This window comes from Ictalurus furcatus, chromosome 28 (assembly GCF_023375685.1).
Source record: "Ictalurus furcatus strain D&B chromosome 28, Billie_1.0, whole genome shotgun sequence".
Taxonomy (NCBI): Eukaryota; Metazoa; Chordata; class Actinopteri; order Siluriformes; family Ictaluridae; genus Ictalurus; species Ictalurus furcatus.
The window spans coordinates 3,058,169-3,079,903 of NC_071282.1; the positions used below are offsets into that span (position 1 = coordinate 3,058,169).

Consider the following 21,735-nt stretch of genomic DNA (forward strand, 5'->3'; position numbering starts at 1 on the left):
AGGTTGAAGGAAAGTAACAATCTTTTTTTGTAGGATTCAACATCCGAATCTTTTAAAGTTATGTGATGCAATATGTTACTTCTTATATAGACGATTTGGATATTGAGTACACAATGTTGTTGTTTTTTTTTTTTTGGGTAAATGCTATATACTGATCTTATATATACGTTTATTATATATTTAATATTCTTCTTCTTCTTCCCCTTATTATTATTATTATTATTATTATTATTATTATTATTATATAATGATATATCGATCTTTTCTTATTCGATTTTGCCTCACTAACAAGCACTTTCAGAAAAGCTTAAAGCTATTCAAATGTATGACGTTATTATAACATAAATGCTTTATACAGTTGTGCATGTTTTAGTTTGTTAATGATTATATCTCTGTCATCCTTGTATCTTGTCATCATTTTATCTCCGTCATCCCTTTTTGGTGCTGTTTGTAACTTTAATATACACACAATATATATGACAATATTCAGGACAGGATATATATCTTTATATGTGTTGCGTTTAAATAATACAAAAAAGTCTTGCTAAGGACCAAGAATGACCTCGTATATCTTTTATAACTCAAATGCGCATCCTCCATATTGTATTGTCAGTTTAATGAGGTGAGTGAAGTATAAAAACAGCCCATGAAACAGGTTTGTCATGAATTCTGTATAAGTGGAAAACGCAGTTGGCCGCCAGGGGGCGGTAATGCCAGTGTCATTACGACATAGCACAAATGAGTGGTCCTTCAGCTCCAGAAGCAAAAGTGAAAGCAAGATCTTTATCAACAAATAACATCTGAAGCTCGTACAGCAAATGTCGTTATTTTAGCTTATTTAGGAATATTTCCATTTTAATATTTGTTTTTTTTTGTCACTAAAGAATATGGCGACAGCAGGCCAGAATGGTAATGATCAGACAATGGGTATGTTATATCATGTTTCTTTTTAAAGTAATTGTGTTCGGGTATTTTAAGTTCTGTTTTTAATTTTTCTCCTGTGAAAATTTGTCATTTGGTTTTCTGATGGTAGTCCTTTCAAATATAAAAAAAAACAAAAACAAAACCCGAATGATTGGGGTGACATTTAGCCCTTGTATTTTTAAAACCTTTTTCAACAGTGAATAAGACAGCAATTCATTTAAAGTGTGTAAATCCATCTCAGGCTACATCTTCAGTTTAAGTTAAGGTTGTTGTGAAGGACCAATTTCTGTTGTTTAACATATATAGCTCATGAGCATACAGCTATTCAGATGTTGAAACAGGGTTTTCAAAGTGGGGGCCGCCTGGGGGCGCCGGGGGGGGGGGGGGTCTCAACAATTTGGTGTGAAAAATAAATTCTCACTCTCAGACAACCACACACACACAATCAATTCCTAATGTAATGTAATGTAAAGATGTATTAATAATGTAATTATTAATTTAAAAAAAAGGGGGATATATTCAGAAGTCTGTATTTTTAATGTGTTTTAAAGACATCTTGCAAAAGGGGGGCCCTCGGTCAAATGTTAATGCCATTTGGGGGGCCTTGCCCTGGAAAGGTTTGGGAACCCCTGTTCTAAAACACTTCCCTCTTACAGTTGAAACCACATTTGGACATGATGTGGGCATAGAGAGAATACTTCAAGAACAAATACCAGGTCTGCAGAAGGTGCAGAAGGTGGAGGAGAGTGATTTCATTCTGGTTTTCTGTCCTGTTGTTTCACAAGCTGGAACTGACATTGAAGAAGCAGTGAAGAATCTTAATACCCTAGCAGGTAAAACACTCAGTATTTCAATGAGTCAGTGTGGGATCAAGTAAGTATAGTTATATGGACTAAACGCCACATATCAGCTCTTGAGTAAATCAGAGTTTTTATTTTTAGTTGTGCTATATGTGTAGAACACGGGTTTTAAAGACTAAAAGTTTCAGCATGTTTGCAAGAATCCAATGTCTTTTCGATGGACTCTTTCTTTTTTTTTTTTTACATTCAATCAATTTACATTCTTATTAAATAAAAATTTTAATTGATATTTAATGTAAGTTATTTACATTTCAAAAATCTCATAATTTAATTCCATTTCATGCAATTTATTTACTTTTCAGAGAACATATTGAGGCAGGGAGCTTACTTACATTAGTGCCAGGAAAATGCATAAATTGTAAGAGAGTAAAATTAGGCAGGAAAATAAGGCAAAACAACTTTTTTCTTCATTCTGAATACTGCCAAGGGTTTTTTTTCTTACAATGTATATTTATCAAAAATGAAAGTATAGAATATAGTTTCACTTTCTCTTTTGTAAACTCACTAAAGCTTACATCATATCCTCTAATCAGATCAATTCCAGGTGAAAATCTGAGATTGGGACCTTGTATTTTTCCAGTTTTTATTTATTTATTTATTTCTAATCCAAATTAAATAACAGCACCTTAGCACTTAAGGTTTTGTGCTAGTGACTGATAAGTTGTGAGTTTAAATAAATGTTCAGTGACCGGTTTAATGATGCAGAAATGATGAATCCATTAAACTCATTCTCAAACATCTCCATGAAAAGGTAACAAACCTGCAGTTCTGGTGGTGCTTCATCACACGTTTGATCCTGAGTGTGTTGTACCAGACAGCAGCAGAGCTGTAAAGAGAGACGATACGATCACAGTCGACTGTCTGTTCCATGAAGATCAGGGATTGCTGGAATGTCCTCAAAATGATAAAGCACTGTCCCAAGTTATAAACTGGTATCATCCTGAGGCGAGGATTTTCTTTCTTTCTTTTTCTTTCAAAAATTCTGTTGATTTTGATGTTGTGCAACAAAATTAAATAGGGTAATCTTTACATTTTAACTCTCAAAAACAGCTGAAAATGTTCTAATAATATATTCTACAGGCAATTTCGGAAAGAACACCAAGTAGAAGTCCAAGTAAGTCACATTATTACAGCCAGTTTTTATATACAATGTAATACCAGCACATAAATAATTATTTAATTGGTTAATTTAATGAATTATTTAAAAAAAAAAAAAACTAAACAAAACCCTTGCAACTCTTGAGTTATTAGCCTCTTGAAATACTAGTGGCTTTTTTTTTAATGTTCAATAATTAGCCTGAATCATGCAATACAGATAAAATAGTCCCAGGAATCACTTATACTGCATTATGTTATGGTGACTGGTCGTTTGGTGTTTTTCTGCCCTCTGTGATTTATTTTTCTTTAGATCAGGACCATACAGTTAACCAGATGTTGAATCATGCTCTTCTAAAATACTTCACCCTGGTGGTTGAAAACACATTAGGACATGATGTGAGGTTTTTGTTTCTTTTCTTTTTTTCTAAAGGTGACTCTGCAGATTGAGTTTGATTACCAGTGCAGTAGACATTAATTGGTTTGTAGTACAATAAAATTCAATAGGGTGAGCTTTTAAATCTATATATTTTAAATATATTTTACAGGGCATTTTGAACAAGCCACCAAGAAAACATCCAAGTAAGCAATGTTTTAATTTACTTACCTGAAACATGCACACAGGCCGGTGAGAAAGACACTTTATCTGTCTTTAATTTTTTTAACCCTTACTTTACCCACGTATTTATAAATGTAATATCGGTGGGACACAAAAGGCATCATTCATCATAAAGGTGTTACTTCCATTATAAGTTCAATCATTTGGTGTTTCTCTGCACTCTGCAACTTATTTCTGTTAGCTCAAGACCATACTGCTAACCAGATGTTGAAGCAACCTGTTCTCAAACACTTCACTCTAATAACTGGAAACACATTAGGACATGATGTGGGCATAGAGAGGAAACTTCAGGAAGTAATACCAGGTCTGCAGAAGGTGCGGAATTTGGAGGAGAGTGATTTCATTCTGATTTTCTGCCCTATTGTTTCACGAGCTGGAATTGACATTGAAGCAGCAGTGAAGATGCTTAATACCCTACCAGGTAAAACACTTATTATTACACATGTATGTAGAATCAAGAATGTATAGCTCTGTTGAACGGCAGCCTAAACTGGTTTATTGGCACTTGTGTGAGACAGTATTGATTTTTTTGATGTGTTGTATGTGATGTAAGGCGTAAGTTTTGAATGACAGGTTTGATCAACTTTGTTATTAATCCATTTGTTCGGGCAGGATGGGGCCTCAGCAGGCATCAATTATAAACATAAAATAAAGAGAAGCTAAAGAGAAAATATAACATAACCTCATTTGTCTTCATTCTGAGTGTTGTTAAGTTTATTTACCTTTTATATTTGACCAAAGTTAACGTTACCATATGAAAAACTTTTGCTTTCTTATTTATGGAATAGGTAAAGTTTAGAGGGTCGTCATGCAATTGAATTAATTCCAACTGAAAATCTGGAACTGGGACCTTGTATTTTTCCAGATGTTCTGATCCAAAATAAACAGTGACATAACAGTGCTTAACAGCCTGTGCTAGTTCAAGTAAATTTTACAATGAATGATTTAATGATGCAGAAATGATAAATCCACTAAACTCAAATGTCTCTCTCAAAAGGTAACAAGCCTGCAGTTCTGGTGGCGCTTCATCACACGTTTGATCCGGAGTGTGTTGTACCAGACAGCAGCAGAGCTGTAAAGAGAGACGATACGATCACAGTCGACTGTCTGTTCCATGAACATCAGGGATTACTGCAATGCAGAAAGAATAATGAGGGCTTTAACTCTGTTTCAGAGTGGATTAAGACTCAGGTACGTTTGCTTTTCCGAGTTCAATTTCTCAAATTTTCAGAACATCTCCCAGTTTTCCTACCATTGTTGCACTTGACTAGATACCCTCTAGTATTTACTGATATAATGATTATTCTTTTTTCATTCATTAATTCATGGCCACACCTTATTAAATATGATCAACATATCACCTTAAAGACTCTGTAACAATCAGCATTCAACACAGGAAAAGGATTTCTGTTGGAAACTTCCTGAGGTCACTCCCTATGTGGAATTCTCCCAAAATTCTCCCAAAATAGAGAATTACATTAGTGACTTTTAAAAAACAGACTGATTTTAGAAATATGTAGAAATCACCTTGAAATACTGCTGCTGTTGGTGGTTTGCTTGGTGTTTCTGTTTGTTCGTTGTTCTGTACCTTAGATTCAGAGTTCAACCCTTTGTAGCTGTGGATTTTGTGTGTGTGTTTGCAGGTTGATAAAAAAACTGAAAAGAATGAAAACATTGACAGATCCAGTGAGTATGACAAGATATTAATTCATTTAAGATTTATTCTATTAACCTGGGAATCAGGAGCATTATGCCAGGGAAAAACATCTGAATGTGTTCGGGTGACAGGGTTGAGTGAAGGCAGTGGATCTAAAATGTGCATTTCTTCATAACCTGCGATGGAAAAGGGTGTTTCAGGAATCAGATGTTCTACAGATTTATACATTAATAATAAACTAATACGATTTGTGGAGTATTTTAATGTTTATATTGAAAGGAAAAGTGGGTTTCTATGTTTTATTAATGTTTTAAGTTACTTACCTGAAACATGCACACAGGCCGGTGAGAAAGACACTTTATCCGTCTTAATTTTTTTTTTTACCCTTTACACACATATTTATAAATGTAATATCAGTGGGACACAAAATGCATCATTCATCATAAAGGTGTTACTCCCATTATAAATTCAATCATTTGGTGTTTCTCTTCAGTCTGCAACTTATTTCCGTTAGCTCAAGACCATACAGCTAACCAGATGTAAGCCTTGACTTAGATGAAGATCAGATCACATTTTATTACAAATTTATTCAGAAAACCATGAAATTCCTAAAGTTTCACATACTTTTTCTTGCCACTGTATAAGTTTAATCATTTGGTGTTTCTCTTCACTCTGCAACTTATTTCCGTTAGCTCAAGACCATACGACTAAAAAGATGTTGAAGCAACCTGTTCTCAAACACTTCACTCTAATAACTGGAAAGACATTAGGACATGAAATGGGCATAGAGAGGAAACTTCAGGAAGTAATACCAGGTCTGCAGAAGGTGCAGAAGGTGGAGGAGAGTGATTTCATTCTGGTTTTCTGCCCTATTGTTTCACGAGCTGGAATTGACATTGAAGCAGCAGTGATGACTCTTAATACCCTATCAGGTAAAACACTTATTATTCCAATAAAGTTCTGTTATTGAACATATATGTGGGATCAAGCAAGTATAGCTCTGTTGAACAGTAGACTATTTTCCAGATGTTTAAAAAAATATATAAAATATTTAGTAACACCTCAATGCTTAAGGTTCTGTGCTAGTGAAGGATCAATTCTGAGTTCAAGTAAATGTTCAGTGACTGGTTTAATGATGCAGAAATGATGAATCCATTAAACTCATTCTCAAACATCTCCATGAAAAGGTAACAAACCTGCAGTTCTGGTGGTGCTTCATCACACGTTTGATCCGGAGTGTGTTGTACCAGACAGCAGCAGAGCTGTAAAGAGAGAGAATACGATCACAGTCAACTGTCTGTTCCATGAAGATCAGGGATTACTGCAATGCAGAAAGAATAATGAGGGCTTTAACTCCGTTTCAGAGTGGATTGCTCAGGTACGTTTGCTTTTCTGAGTTCAATTTCTCAAATTTTCAGAACATCTCCCAGCTTTCCTTCCATTGTTGCACTTGATGAGGTACCCTCTAGTATTTACAGATATAATTATTATTATTTTTTCTTCTTCTGATAAACAGGTATTTCCAAAGACAAAGAAAGGAATTATGTCTAATGTAAGTAAGATGGAAACCTTTTAAAACACTCTGGAGCCTCGAAGTTGATGTTAATTTTTTTTTTTGTAAGGTGTGGGCACAAATGTGTACTTTCAGGCCATTATTAACTATCTATTGGGCATGTATTATTATTATTATTATTATTATTACAATTTGTGTTCATGACTTAATATATTGTGGAATGCCATACTCAGCACATGGTCTTATTTGGTGTGAACAGGAACAAAATCCTGTTTATTGTATGTGCGAATTCGCTGGAGATGCAACACTAGTGTCTCCAGTATAGCTATAAGAAGTGCAATATTATCAGACATCTCCATGCTTATTTTCCTGTGGCCATATTTGGTCAATTCATCTGAGCTCTCTTATGTTCACCTACATTAAAATACAATAGTAGCCACAAGTATTTTATGGTCACAAATATATGAATGAGAAATAATGAGAATAGATAGATGAGAACCTCATAGATTCATTTATAAACTTAACTTGTATGTTAATTCATGGCCACACCTGATTAAATATGATCAACATATCACCTTAAAGACTTTGTAACAAACAGCAATCAAAACAGGAAAAGGATTTCTGTTGGAAACTTCCCGAGGTCACTCCCTATGTGGAATTCTCCCAAAATTCTCCCAAGATAGAGATTTACATTAGTGACTTTAAAAAAACAGACTGATTTTAGAAATATGTAGAAATCACCTTGAAATACTGCCGCTGTTGGTGGTTTGCTTGGTGTTTCTGTTTGTTTGTTGTTCTGTACCTTAGGTTCAGAGTTCAACCCTTTGTAGCTGTGGATTGTGTGTGTGTGTTTGCAGGTTGATAAAAAAACTGAAATGAATAAACAATCGGACAGATCCAGTGAGTATGACAAGATATTAATTCATCTAAGATATGTTCTATTAACCTGGGAATCAGGAGCATTATGCCAGGGAAAAACATCTGAATCCTTTATTTTCTGAAAACTACTGACAAACATAAATACATAACATTTTAATATGACTATGAATGTTGATTTTTTTCAGAAAGACAAGTCTCCAGTTGGATGGATTGGTTCAACCAACCTGACAGTATGTGACTTTTTTTTAAACTATTTACCTGATAATACTCTGAGTAAATATAAAAACCCAGGATGATAGTTATCACACAAATATAATAATAAGCAATAGATCAAAAAGACAACAAATTAATCCTAAGTTTTAGATGTGACAGTTGCTTTATTTCTTGCTCTTCGGAGCGCGCTGTGTGCTCCAGTGCTAGCACGAGGGGAAATCGTGACAAGGTACTGCAGATTTATTTATTTATTTATTTATTTGGGTGCAGGTGGGGTTATTACTTTAAGATTGTTGTGAAGGTTTCAGCATATTTGCAAGCATTCACTAGAAATAAAGAAAAAAGACAGAGACAGCATTTTTCTTTTTCCCAAACTCTTAAGAAAACTCAGATTACACAACTTCCTGTTGAACATGTGACTTGTTGAATATTCCAAATATTTCATAGGGGTGAATGTGTTCGGGTGACAGGGTTGAGTGAATGCAGTGGATCTAAAATGTGCATTTCTTCATAACCTGCGATGGAAAAGGGTGTTTCAGGAATCCGATGTTCTACTGATTTATACATTAATAATAAACTAATACGATTTGTGGAGTATTTTAATGTTTATATTTAAAGGAAAAGTGATTTTCTATGTGGGGGCGCACGGTGGCTTAGTGGTTAGCACGTTCTCCTCACGCCTCCAGGGTCGGGGGTTCGATTCCCACCGTGGCCCTGTGTGTGTGGAGTTTGCATGTTCTCCCCGTGTTGCGGGGGTTTCCTCCGGGTACTCCGGTTTCCTCCCCAGTCCAAAGATCCATGGTAGGCTGATTAGCGTGTCTAAAGTGTCCGTAGTGTACGAATGGGTGTGTGAGTGTGTATGTGATTGTGCCTTGTGATGTACTGGCACCCTGTCCAGGGTGTACCCCGCCTTGTTCCCCATGCTCCCTGGGATAGGCTCCAGGTTTCCCCGCGACCCTGAAAAGGATAAAGCGGTATAGAAGATGGATGGATGATTTTCTATGTTTTATTAATGCTTTATGTTACTAACCTGAAACATGCACACAGGCCGGTGAGAAAGACACTTAATCTGTCTTTAATATTTTTTTTTACCCTTTACCCACATATTTATAAATGTAATATCAGTGGGACACAAAAGGCATCATTCATCATAAAGGTGTTCCTCCCATTATAAGTTCAATCATTTGGTGTTTCTCTGCACTCTGCAACTTATTTCCGTTAGATCAAGACCATACAGCTAAAAAGATGTTGAAGCAACCTGTTCTCAAACACTTCACTCTAATAACTGGAAAGACATTTGGACATGAAGTGGGCATAGAGAGGAAACTTCAGGAAGTAATACCAGGTCTGCGGAAGGTGCAGAAGGTGGAGGAGAGTGATTTCATTCTGGTTTTCTGCCCTATTGTTTCTCAAGCTGGAACTGACATTGAAGCAGCAGTGATGACTCTTAATACCCTACCAGGTAAAACACTTATTATTCCAATAAAGTTCTGTTATTGAACATATATGTGGGATCAAGCAAGTATAGCTCTGTTGAACAGTAGACTATTTTCCAGATGTTTTTTTAAAAAAAATTTAGTAACACCTCAGTGTTTAAGGTTCTGTGCTAGTGAATGATCAATTCTGAGTTCAAGTAAATGTTCAGTGACCGGTTTAATGATGCAGAAATGATGAATCCATTAAACTCATTCTCAAACATCTCCATGAAAAGGTAACAAACCTGCAGTTCTGGTGGTGCTTCATCACACGTTTGATCCGGAGTGTGTTGTACCAGACAGCAGCAGAGCTGTAAAGAGAGAGAATACGATCGCAGTCGACTGTCTGTTCCATGAAGATCAGGGATTACTGCAATGCAGAAAGAATAATGAGGGCTTTAACTCCGTTTCAGAGTGGATTGCTCAGGTACGTTTGCTTTTCTGAGTTCAATTTGTCAAATTTTCAGAACATCTCCCAGCTTTCCTTCCATTGTTGCACTTGATGAGGTACCCTCTAGTATTTACAGATATAATTATTATTATTTTTTCTTCTCCTGATAAACAGGTATTTCCAAAGACAAAGAAAGGAATTATGTCTAATGTAAGTAAGATGGAAACCTTTTAAAACACTCTGGAACATCGAAGTTGATGTTAATTTTTTTTTAGTAAGGTGTGGGCACAAATGTGTACTTTCAGGCCATTATTAACTATCTATTGGGCATGTATTATTATTATTATTATTATTATTATTATTATTATTATTACAATTTGTGTTCATGACTTAATATATTGTGGAATGCCATACTCAGCACATGGTCTTATTTGGTGTGAACAGGAACAAAATCCTGTTTATTGTATGTGCGAATTCGCTGGAGATGCAACACTAGTATCTCCAGTATAGCTATAAGAAGTGTAATATTATCAGACATCTCCATGCTTATTTTCCTGTGGCCATATTTGGTCAATTCATCTGAGCTCTCTTATGTTCACCTACATTAAAATACAATAGTAGCCACAAGTATTTTATGGTCACAAATATATGAATGAGAAATAATGAGAATAGATAGATGAGAACCTCATAGATTCATTTATAAACTTAACTTGTATGTTAATTCATGGCCACACCTGATTAAATATGATCAACATATCACCTTAAAGACTCTGTAACAAACAGCATTCAAAACAGGAAAAGGATTTCTGTTAGAAACTTCCCGAGGTCACTCCCTATGTGGAATTCTCCTAAAATTCTCCCAAAATAGAGATTTACATTAGTGACTTTAAAAAACAGACTGATTTTTAGAAATATGTAGAAATCACCTTGAAATACTGCCGCTGTTGGTGGTTTGCTTGGTGTTTCTGTTTGTTCGTTGTTCTGTACCTTAGGTTCAGAGTTCAACCCTTTGTAGCTGTGGATTGTGTGTGTGTGTTTGCAGGTTGATAAAAAAACTGAAATGAATAAACAATCGGACAGATCCAGTGAGTATGACAAGATATTAATTCATCTAAGATATGTTTCTATTAACCTGGGAATCAGGAGTGTTATGCCAGGGAAAAACATCTGAATCCTTTATTTTCTGAAAACTACTGACAAACATAAATACATAACATTTTAATATGACTATGAATGTTGATTTGTTTCAGATAGTTGGATGGATTGGTTCAACCAACCTGACAGTATGTGACTTTTTTTTAAACTATTTACCTGATAATACTCTGAGTAAATATAAAAACCCAGGATGATAGTTATCACACAAATATAATAATAAGCAATAGATCAAAAAGACAACAAATTAATCCTAAGTTTTAGATGTGACAGTTGCTTTATTTCTTGCTCTTCGGAGCGCGCTGTGTGCTCCAGTGCTAGCACGAGGGGAAATCGTGACAAGGTACTGCAGATTTATTTATTTATTTGGGTGCAGGTGGGGTTATTACTTTAAGATTGTTGTGAAGGTTTCAGCATATTTGCAAGCATTCACTAGAAATAAAGAAAAAAGACAGAGACAGCATTTTTCTTTTTCCCAAACTCTTAAGAAAACTCAGATTTCACAACTTCCTGTTGAACATGTGACTTGTTGAATATTCCAAATATTTCATAGGGGTGAATGTGTTCGGGTGACAGGGTTGAGTGAATGCAGTGGATCTAAAATGTGCATTTCTTCATAACCTGCGATGGAAAAGGGTGTTTCAGGAATCCGATGTTCTACTGATTTATACATTAATAATAAACTAATACGATTTGTGGAGTATTTTAATGTTTATATTTAAAGGAAAAGTGATTTTCTATGTGGGGGCGCGCGGTGGCTTAGTGGTTAGCACGTTCTCCTCACGCCTCCAGGGTCGGGGGTTCGATTCCCACCGTGGCCCTGTGTGTGTGGAGTTTGCATGTTCTCCCCGTGTTGCGGGGGTTTCCTCCGGGTACTCCGGTTTCCTCCCCAGTCCAAAGACATGCATGGTAGGCTGATTGGCGTGTCTAAAGTGTCCGTAGTGTACGAATGGGTGTGTGAGTGTGTATGTGATTGTGCCTTGTGATGTACTGGCACCCTGTCCAGGGTGTACCCCGCCTTGTTCCCCATGCTCCCTGGGATAGGCTCCAGGTTTCCCCGCGACCCTGAAAAGGATAAAGCGGTATAGAAGATGGATGGATGATTTTCTATGTTTTATTAATGCTTTATGTTACTAACCTGAAACATGCACACAGGCCGGTGAGAAAGACACTTAATCTGTCTTTAATATTTTTTTTTACCCTTTACCCACATATTTATAAATGTAATATCAGTGGGACACAAAAGGCATCATTCATCATAAAGGTGTTCCTCCCATTATAAGTTCAATCATTTGGTGTTTCTTTGCACTCTGCAACTTATTTCCGTTAGCTCAAGACCATACAGCTAAAAAGATGTTGAAGCAACCTGTTCTCAAACACTTCACTCTAATAACTGGAAGGACATTAGGACATGATGTGAGCATAGAGAGGAAACTTCAGGAAGTAATACCAGGTCTGCGGAAGGTGCAGAAGGTGGAGGAGAGTGATTTCATTCTGGTTTTCTGCCCTATTGTTTCACGAGCTGGAACTGACATTGAAGCAGCAGTGATGACTCTTAATACCCTACCAGGTAAAACACTTATTATTCCAGTGAAGTTCTGTTATTGAACATATTTGTGGGATCAAGCAAGTATACCTCTGTTGAACAGTAGACTATTTTCCAGATGTTTAAAAAAATATATAAAATATTTAGTAACACCTCAATGCTTAAGGTTCTGTGCTAGTGAAGGATCAATTCTGAGTTCAAGTAAATGTTCAGTGACTGGTTTAATGATGCAGAAATGATGAATCCATTAAACTCATTCTCAAACATCTCCATGAAAAGGTAACAAACCTGCAGTTCTGGTGGTGCTTCATTACACGTTTGATCCGGAGTGTGTTGTACCAGACAGCAGCAGAGCTGTAAAGAGAGACGATACGATCACAGTCGACTGTCTGTTCCATGAAGATCAGGGATTACTGCGATGCAGAAAGAATAATGAGGGCTTTAACTCCGTTTCAGAGTGGATTGCTCAGGTACGTTTGCTTTTCCGAGTTCAATTTGTCAAATTTTCAGAACATCTCCCAGCTTTCCTTCCATTGTTGCACTTGATGAGGTACCCTCTAGTATTTACTGATATAATTATTATTATTTTTTCTTCTTCTGATAAACAGGTATTTCCAAAGACAAAGAAAGGAATTATGTCTAATGTAGTAAGTTGGAAACCTTTTAAAACACTCTGGAACATCGAAGTTGATGTTAATTTTTTTTTAGTAAGGTGTGGGCACAAATGTGTACTTTCAGCCCATTATTAACTATCTATTGGCCATGAATAATAATAATAATAATAATAATAATAATAATAATAATAATAATAATAATTATTATTATTATTATTATTATTACAATTTGTGTTCATGACTTAATATATTGTGGAATGCCATACTCAGCACATGGTCTTATTTGGTGTGAACAGGAACAAAATCCTGTTTATTGTATGTGCGAATTCGCTGGAGATGCAACACTAGTATCTCCAGTATAGCTATAAGAAGTGCAATATTATCAGACATCTCCATGCTTATTTTCCTGTGGCCATATTTGGTCAATTCATCTGAGCTCTCTTATGTTCACCTACATTAAAATACAATAGTAGTCACAAGTATTTTATGGTCACAAATATATGAATGAGAAATAATGAGAATAGATAGATGAGAACCTCATAGATTCATTTATAAACTTAACTTGTATGTTAATTCATGGCCACACCTTATTAAATATGATCAACATATCACCTTAAAGACTCTGTAACAAACAGCAATCAAAACAGGAAAAGGATTTCTGTTGGAAACTTCCCGAGGTCATTTGCTATATGGAATTCTCCCAAAAAAGAGATTTACATTAGTGACTTTAAAAAACAGACTGCTTTTAGAAATATGTAGAAATCACCTTGAATACTGCCGCTGTTGGTGGTTTGCTTGGTGTTTCTGTTTGTTCGTTGTTCTGTACCTTAGGTTCAGAGTTCAACCCTTTGTAGCTGTGGCTTTTGTGTGTGTGTGTTTGCAGGTTGATAAAAAAACTGAAAAGAAAGAAATCTTTGACAGACTCAGTGAGTATGACAAGATATTAATTCATTTAAGATATGTTCTATTAACTTGGGAATCAGGAGCATTATGCCAGGGAAAAACATCTGAATCCTTTATTTTCTGAAAACTACTGACAAACATAAATACATAACATTTTAATATGACTATGAATGTTGATTTTTTCAGATAGAAACATGACAGTATGTGGCTTTTTTTTAAACTACTTACCTGATAATACTCTGAGTAAATATAAAAAAACCAGGATGATAGTTATCACACAAATATAATAATAAGCAATAGATCAAAATGACAACAAATTAAACATAAGCTTTAGATGTGACAGTTGCTTTATTTCTCTTCATGCAAATGAGTATAGAAAAAAGAAAATATGATGATGAATCCACAGAAGGACATGTCCTGCCTGGACCATCTCCCCGACCCTGAAGGATCTCTGACGAGCGCTCTCCTACACACAGATTTAGTGAATCAGCGGTGCAATAAGAAAATATTTAGAAACAAATGTATTACGTTTCAAGCTTGATTTAATGATGTGAAATTATGTAAAACGCTTACTGCCTGCATTATGACTTAATGTTCTGAATACTGCTCAGTAATTATTATTTTCTCCATACCGCGCATTTATCTGTGGCTCTCTCTCTTCTTCCTACAACTATCTTCAATCTTGTTTATGATCCGTGGACACTGTAATGGACTTTAAGATAAAATACAATGAAATAAGGAATAATTACAATAAGCAGTATATCATGATTTAATAATATTATATGCATTATGGCTTAATATTAAATATATAAGGAATAAAACCCTGTAGCTCTGTGTTGCTATATTAATGACAGGCGGTCTGTTGCAGCCTCATGGGGACCGGAGTTATTATTATCACTCCAAAGTTGATTATTTTCCTATAACAGCACATCTGGAAGTGTTTATTTCTCCTATACCACAGCAACTGGCCATCACTGACAATGTTTTATTAATTAAACAACATGTCATAATTTGTATCCATATCTAGTGTGAAAAAGCAGCTGTATAGCAGCTATAACTTGTGGTACAGTAAACTGTGAAACAGGAGGAACGTGAAAGATTAAACAATTTGTTCATAAGACTCTGTACAAGACAGGAGGAACTGAAACAACTGTACAAACATAACATTTCCTCTAGGTTAATTATGTAGTTAATTGGTTGAAACTGAAACATGAACATCCTCTCACGCTGAGTCAGGAAAACAAGGTGTGTAAATGCCTATACGAGGTCCAAGTAGGGCTGCAGTGGTATACCGGTTTCAGGGTATACCGTGGTATGAAAATTGAAGATTATCACACCATGTTAAAAAAACAAAAAAAAAACAGACGGAGAATCTCACCTGCTCATGTGCATCTCCTGTGGAAGAATCTCATGTGGAATATCGCATTAAACAGTTGCGAGTAAAGCACCGTTTCCATCCCATATGATCAAGAGGAAAAAAACGTCGCTTCCGAGAAACTGGTGAAAAAGTCTCAATACCAATGCAAGTTGTTGAAACTGGGGAAAAGTGTGTATGAAGTGTGTATGAGTTAAAGGTACAGGGGCAGTCTGGCTAAAATGACATGGTAGAAGGATTCCCACACGTTCCTGTCTTTTTGTAGCGATGTGAATATATTTAAATTCGTCATTCCAATTCTGCTTGACTCGCTCTTAAATTACATCTGACTCCAATTGTAAAAACCTTGATGTTGTATTTATTTCTTAGTTATTCATATTTTGATACTTTTGATCTTCTATACTTGATTAAATCTAATTGATTCTATATTTTAAATCATTCGGATTCCGTGTCGAGTCCCACGCCGGTCGTGTGCGCAGATCTCATGGTCACAAACTCACCAGTCTTGGTCATTAGCCAGAGGTAATTGACTAATACTACTTAGACGACCGTCCCATGCTTACCCTTTCCTAAATAGTACTTTATTAGTCCCCTTAGATAGTGTAACACAGTTATAGTAACGTTATCTCTAGTCACAAGTCATGACCACTAAAATCTACAGAGACAGACCAATAATATCGGAGTAGAATTAGCCTTATATAATCATGCCATAGTTTCCTATGTACACGTTAGCTAGAAAAATATTAGAGTAATCAGAGGTTTAGACTTCATCTTATTTAGACTAGGTCGATCAACTTTATGTTGTCCTAAACGGATATTTCCTATTGAGCCTGTACACTCCAAGTACACTTAACTTAATGCCAAATTGTTAGCCTGTACATACCTGGTCGCAGATTTGCTGTAACAAGGATTTACCATAATTTACTAGAGACAATAATTTCAAAATAATTCCGAATATAATCAATTTATTTAACCAGGTATGAAAACATCCGAATTCAAACACTACTATTGATAATAATAAGAAAGAATTACATACAACATTACATTCCAATCAAATCCAAAACATAATAATACAACATAAGAGAGACAACACTTGCATACCTAGTAGAGGAAAACTACACACAGTGATCGTGTGGGAGATCTGTCTACAGATTCCCGGAATCTTTGGCCAGCTCTCCACTAAATACCCAGATGCTCTGTGGGTCCACCAAAAGGTGTGTTTGAGGCATCTGAGGCAGCAGCTCTGGAACAGTGTGAAGGGAAATGAGGGCACTGCCAATTGCACATCCCCTAAATATCCAGTCCCACCATGTATAGACATATAATTCTGAGTGTGTAGGTGAACTGGAGAGGATGTGTAGTCCTTTTGGCCAGATTTGTCTCTATCTGGGCCTGGGAAAGGTGATATTCCGTCTGCAAAACCATTCTTTCCACTACAACTTGTGTACTGTACTCGCAAAATGTGTCAACCAACCAAGAAAATTCAGTGTCCAATGGTATCCTTCCCAGAATGTGATCTGACCCATAGAAAAATCCTCTGTTACCTCCAAGTAAAAGGAGTGATTGGCAGGACAGGTCAGTCCTCCATAGGTGAAGGAATTCATTTCACTGACGACACACCACTGGGTAAGATAAGATAACATAACATTTATTGATCCCACACTAGGGAAATTCCCTCGTTACAGCAGCTAAATTATACAAAAAAAAAACAGATACCACAGAATACACATTAAATAGGAATAGAATTGAAATAAAGTACCTAATATTTTGTGTATATATATATATATATATACACACACACACACACACACACACACACATACACAATAGAAAAATAAGAATTAGAGTAGTACAAAAATAATGATGGTAATATGTACACTATAGACACCTCAATGTATGTACAGATGAATACAAAGTTGAATATATACAGATGTGCAACACCTTGGGTATATGACACCTGGGTTGCAGCAGAATGGCCATGCAGTGACTGAACATTTATGAGCATTGGGAGAAAAAGGTCGTAATGTGTTACATGTACAGACAACATAGTTATGTGTTTCATGACAACAAGTGCGACAGGTAAACAAGGTCTCAGTACCCTTTATGGTCATGTATCCAGTAAGGTGATCCCATTTTACTACCTGATCTTTCACCACCACGCCAATAGGGCGTTTAGTAGTGGAGTTTGGAAAGACTTGCTCTGTGTGGATTAACGGGAAAGTGGCAAAGAATCCAAAGCATCTGGAACATTCGTCACCAGTATACATAATGACAGTGGATAGTAATCCAGAATAATTAATGTCTTTCATTTTATCTGATGCAAGCCACCTGCACAGATCTAAAATTTCCATAAGATAATTTAGAACATACCTTGGTGCCTTACACAGGCGGAGACCTAAAATCTTTTGTCTTGCAGCAGTAAACAAATCTTATGAATATCATCTGCAGGCGAAGTCACGCTCGATGGTAAGGGTCTGATTGAACAATGCATGACGGATCAGTAGAAGCGCCTGCACCTCGGATCTGACCGCTTTCATGATATTTGTGATGTGTTGGAAACCAGTGGTTAGACAACCATGTTGAAAACTGTGATTGACTGTTTATCTTGTAGGTGTTGGCTATGGAATTAACTGAGCCAAAGAGGCCTGCTATATTTCCAATCAGGTCCTGTTTAGAACGTACAGGTGGTATTTGACCGGCAAGTCTGCCTTTATAATCAGAGGTTAAATCATCGATTCGTGCCTGTAGCCATGCATATGATTTGTTGTCAATACTACAATGTTTCGTATAAGCAGTTAAAATCTTTGAAATATTGTAATTTACATACAGAAATAAATCTGATTTTGTAGATATCTAGCATGTGGTTATGACTATATAAATGAATTTTTCCAGTGTTGACTATACCGACACCCTCCTCAGGTCATGTGAAGTGGCCTAATATAGTCTAGTTGTAAATTAAAACAAACAAAAAGAGAGACAAATGTGAAGACGTTTTTGAAAATTTATCAGAGACTTTTTTCGACTGTAAATTTAGACGTGTCACTATAGAAATAAAACAAAACAAAAGTGAAGATGACTATCTCAGTGGATCCAGAGTATTCTCTGAAAACACCGGGCACAGTGCAAGAATAAACAGTGAATGGGGTGCTACCTCATTACAAAGGCACCACACATACTCACACTCATACTTGCACACATACACTCACACACACCTAGGGTCAGTGTCCCAATTGTCCAGGAACATATGAGAGCCACCCAGAAGGAACAGAAACGAGTGTACAACCATCCAGCGCAGCCTCGCGAGTTTCAGCCTGGAGATCGGGTACTCCTGTTTGTTCATGTTAGTTCTCAAATTAACACCGAGTTTGCAGTTACAACTTCAGACAAGAGAGGTTGATGCTGCACTACAGCGTTAACACCAAGTTCGAGCAGCTGAACATGAATCACTCGACACAAGGAAAATTGGATCACTGTGGTGTGTTTGATCATGATGTAGCAACACACGTGGTTACAGCAGTGCTATACGGAGCGGATGCCTACTTTGTGTTTGATAGAGAGGTGAATTTATCTGAGGATAAAACTAATGTACAGGGAGATGTAAAGATTTTCCTTGATAAACTGCAGATGCTTTCTTCTGCTGAGGCACAGGTAGAACTAGACCCGAATGAAAATGAGAAGGCTACAGTGAAAAAATGTAGTTGTACATTTTATGGTGATTTCATGTTTCTCTCGAATCCATCAACCTTTGAAGATGCTGTGAAGGTTTACACTGATCTTCCAAAGATGCTTGGACATAATGGAGAACATGCAGTTCCAGTTAAAGTGTGGCTTTTTCCTCTGGTCAAACTGAACTCAAGAGCAGCCAAACTTCAAAGAAACATCACTCGTGATCTCATTAGAGATGTGGAGTCAGTAATCGAGGCTTTAAATATCATGGAGATGAAATGTGGTGACCTGTTGCAAGATACAGTGGCAAAATCCTTCAGCACATTTCACAAGCAAGTTCAGGATTTTCAGAAAGTCTGTTTTGAGTACAAGCGAGATTTCATGACAAAACTAGGGTCCCTCCTGCCAGAAATCCGTGGAGGTAAATCAGATATAAATGCCCTGAGTGAACTTCTAGAAGTCCATGAAAAATCTCCTTTTAATACCTGTGATCTTCAGCAGTGGACAAGAATGAATGAAAATAAATCCGACCAAGTAAAAACACTGCTAGAGCAGAAGTGGATGATGACAGACAAATATCTACTAGACTTGAATGTGTTATGAAATTAATGCATTTGGAAAACAATTGGTACAATGAGCCTTGCATATTCATACTTTGCTACCTGTTAAAGGCCAAATCCTTTGATGTAATGCCTTTTACATGTCATTTATATTAGTTCACATGATTCAAAAAGTTTGCCCACCCCTGATTTAGATGATCAAGTAAGAGCCAAAAACTGGCCAAGTTTATTATGTTTTGACGACACATCAGTGTTTGTATCATCACATCATTACTGATTTTTATCATAAGCTCAGAAGCACTCTTACGAAGGAATTTGGTCCAGAACGCTCTGTTCCACTGGAAACTTTGTGTACGATACGGCGCTTTTAAATCACCTTTACCATGATACCGTAAAACCGTGATATTTTTTAAGACTAGGTTATCATAAGAAACCGCAACAGCCCTACTCCAACATGAGCTGTAGGTCAGGTTCACGTGCGAAAAGGCATAAAACTGTAAAAACGGAAGCACGCGCTGGGAACGTGTTTTTACAATCATATTAAGAGGCAGAACCGGAGCGGTGTGAACGCGTCTGTACCGGGTTCGTCACTCTCGTCGAAATGCGGCAGGCGCTTCACCGGCGGCGGGAGGCTCGCGTGCGGGTCATCCTGGAAGTTGTCCTTCTCGAGCGCCTCGAGCTGCCGCGTGAGCCTCCGCTGCGGAGTCGCTACATCCAGCACGCGCCGCTGGCTCGGGTCCTGAGAACGCACTGAGGGAACACAAACATCACATACAGTAGGAGGAGTTGTTGTTGTTGTTGTTGTTGTTGTTTTAACATAAACGTAAAGTCAGGTACATCGATAAAACATTTAATTTTGCTGTTATATTAGTGAGATAATTCAGCTAGCGTTTAAAACCCGGGTTCATTAGTACTGACTAAACAATCTGGCTAACGGATTAGCATTATTATTATTATTATTATTAGCAAAAAAAAAAAAAACAAGCGCGCTACAGTTTAAAGATTACTTTACCTAGCTAGCTAACAACCATTTATACAGAATATAGAAGCCATGTTATCAACAGTAGCTGGACAGAATAAACAAACACACAGAACATCGACACACCTACCTGCTATTTTCTTCTCCGCCATTTTCCAGAACTGTCTCTACGGCGACCCAAAGAGGACAAATCAGATGCGTTTCGTAAAAGCCACCGCGATTGTATTCTGAATAGTTCCCTAACCTGATTTAATGTCTCAGGATAACCTCTGAGGTTGAAGGAATGTAACATAATGTTTTTTGTAGGATTCAACATCCGAATCTTTTAAAGTTATGTGATGCAATATGTTACTTCTTATATAGACGATTTGAATATTGAGTACACAATGGTTTTATTCGGTAAATGCTATATACTGATCTTATATATGTGTATTATATATTTAATAATAATCTTATTATTATTATATAATGATATATTGATCTTTTCTTATTCGATTTTGCCTCACTAACAAGCACTTTCAGAAAAGCTTAAAGCTATTCAAATGTATGACGTTATTATAACATAAATGCTTTATACAGTTGTAGTTGTTTTAGTTTGTTAATGATTATATCTCTGTCATCCTTATATCTTGTCATCATTTTATCTCAGTCATCCCTTTTTGGTGCTATTTGCAACTTTAATATAACTTTAATATACACACAATATGTATTGCAATATTCAGTACAGGATATATACCTTTATATATGTTGCGTTTAAATAATACAAAACAAGTCTTGCTAAGGACTAAGAATGACCTCGTATATCTTTTATAACTCAAATGTGCATCCTCCATGTTGTATTTTCAGTTTAATGAGGTGAGTGAAGTGTAAAAACAGCTTATAGTATAGACACCAGAACAGAAAAACAGTACAACGGAAGTTAAAATCCATCATGGCGTCACTCACTGGTTTCTCAGGCAAAAGGTGGATAACAGTACAGTCTAACTTAAGCTACAGTACCCATTTTAGACAGTAGTTTTACTCCTATGTATGAGGCAGAACATTTTAAGACATTTACTACGTTTACACGGACAACAATAATCTAATTATTGACCTTATTCTAAATAAGACAATATTGTGATTAAGGTGTTTACATGAGTTGCTTTTAGAATATTCCTTTCATGTTCCTGTTTTATGTGTTATAGAACTTAGATCGATTAACGGCACACGTCATTACGTCCCGACGCCGTCCGACGTCCCGACGCCGTCCAATGTCCCTCCAGAATTTCACCTGTCAACATGCAGTTCGTCTTTGTTAAGGTACCATATGCAGTT

General features: G+C 36.4%; 3 protein-coding genes, 1 long non-coding RNA gene and 1 pseudogene across 6 annotated transcripts; 2 read left to right on the forward strand and 3 right to left on the reverse strand.

Annotated features, from left to right (window-relative positions):
* Positions 1-612: 612 nt before the first annotated feature.
* LOC128603428 (uncharacterized) lies at positions 613-14,715 on the forward strand. Of its 3 annotated transcripts, XM_053617842.1 has the most exons (24): positions 615-927; positions 1,581-1,757; positions 2,536-2,729; positions 2,865-2,898; positions 3,193-3,278; positions 3,428-3,461; positions 3,680-3,919; positions 4,496-4,689; positions 5,142-5,184; positions 5,848-6,087; positions 6,343-6,533; positions 6,672-6,707; positions 7,526-7,568; positions 7,733-7,777; positions 8,983-9,222; positions 9,472-9,662; positions 9,801-9,836; positions 10,669-10,711; positions 10,877-10,909; positions 12,109-12,348; positions 12,604-12,794; positions 12,933-12,971; positions 13,822-13,864; positions 14,218-14,714. In XM_053617842.1, exons 1-24 carry the CDS (start codon positions 888-890, stop codon positions 14,283-14,285), a joined length of 2,721 nt encoding a protein of 906 aa, XP_053473817.1. In that variant the 5' UTR covers positions 615-887; the 3' UTR covers positions 14,286-14,714. The 3 variants fall into 3 exon arrangements, with proteins under 3 accessions (XP_053473819.1, XP_053473818.1, XP_053473817.1); XM_053617843.1 differs by lacking the exons at positions 4,496-4,689; positions 5,142-5,184; positions 5,848-6,087 and having other exon boundaries at positions 614-927; XM_053617844.1 differs by lacking the exons at positions 5,848-6,087; positions 6,343-6,533; positions 6,672-6,707; positions 7,526-7,568 and having other exon boundaries at positions 613-927; positions 14,218-14,715.
* LOC128603458 (uncharacterized) lies at positions 4,497-5,869 on the reverse strand. Its single transcript, XR_008385014.1, has 3 exons — positions 5,231-5,869; positions 5,026-5,154; positions 4,497-4,629 (listed from the first exon to the last, which is right to left on the reverse strand). It is a non-coding gene; the product is annotated as an uncharacterized LOC128603458 (long non-coding RNA).
* A 2,128-nt stretch (positions 14,716-16,843) lies between the features above and the next one.
* On the reverse strand, positions 16,844-18,556 carry LOC128603279 (uncharacterized; annotated as a pseudogene).
* Positions 18,557-18,612: 56 nt separating this feature from the next.
* On the forward strand, positions 18,613-19,485 carry LOC128603280 (verrucotoxin subunit beta-like). Its single transcript, XM_053617591.1, has one exon. It carries the CDS (start codon positions 18,613-18,615, stop codon positions 19,483-19,485), a length of 873 nt encoding a protein of 290 aa, XP_053473566.1.
* Positions 19,486-19,733: 248 nt separating this feature from the next.
* Positions 19,734-20,678, reverse strand: LOC128603456 (zinc finger HIT domain-containing protein 1-like). Its single transcript, XM_053617891.1, has 2 exons — positions 20,552-20,678; positions 19,734-20,192 (listed from the first exon to the last, which is right to left on the reverse strand). Exons 1-2 carry the CDS (start codon positions 20,571-20,573, stop codon positions 19,978-19,980), a joined length of 237 nt encoding a protein of 78 aa, XP_053473866.1. The 5' UTR covers positions 20,574-20,678; the 3' UTR covers positions 19,734-19,977.
* Between the last annotated feature and the right edge of the window lie 1,057 nt (positions 20,679-21,735).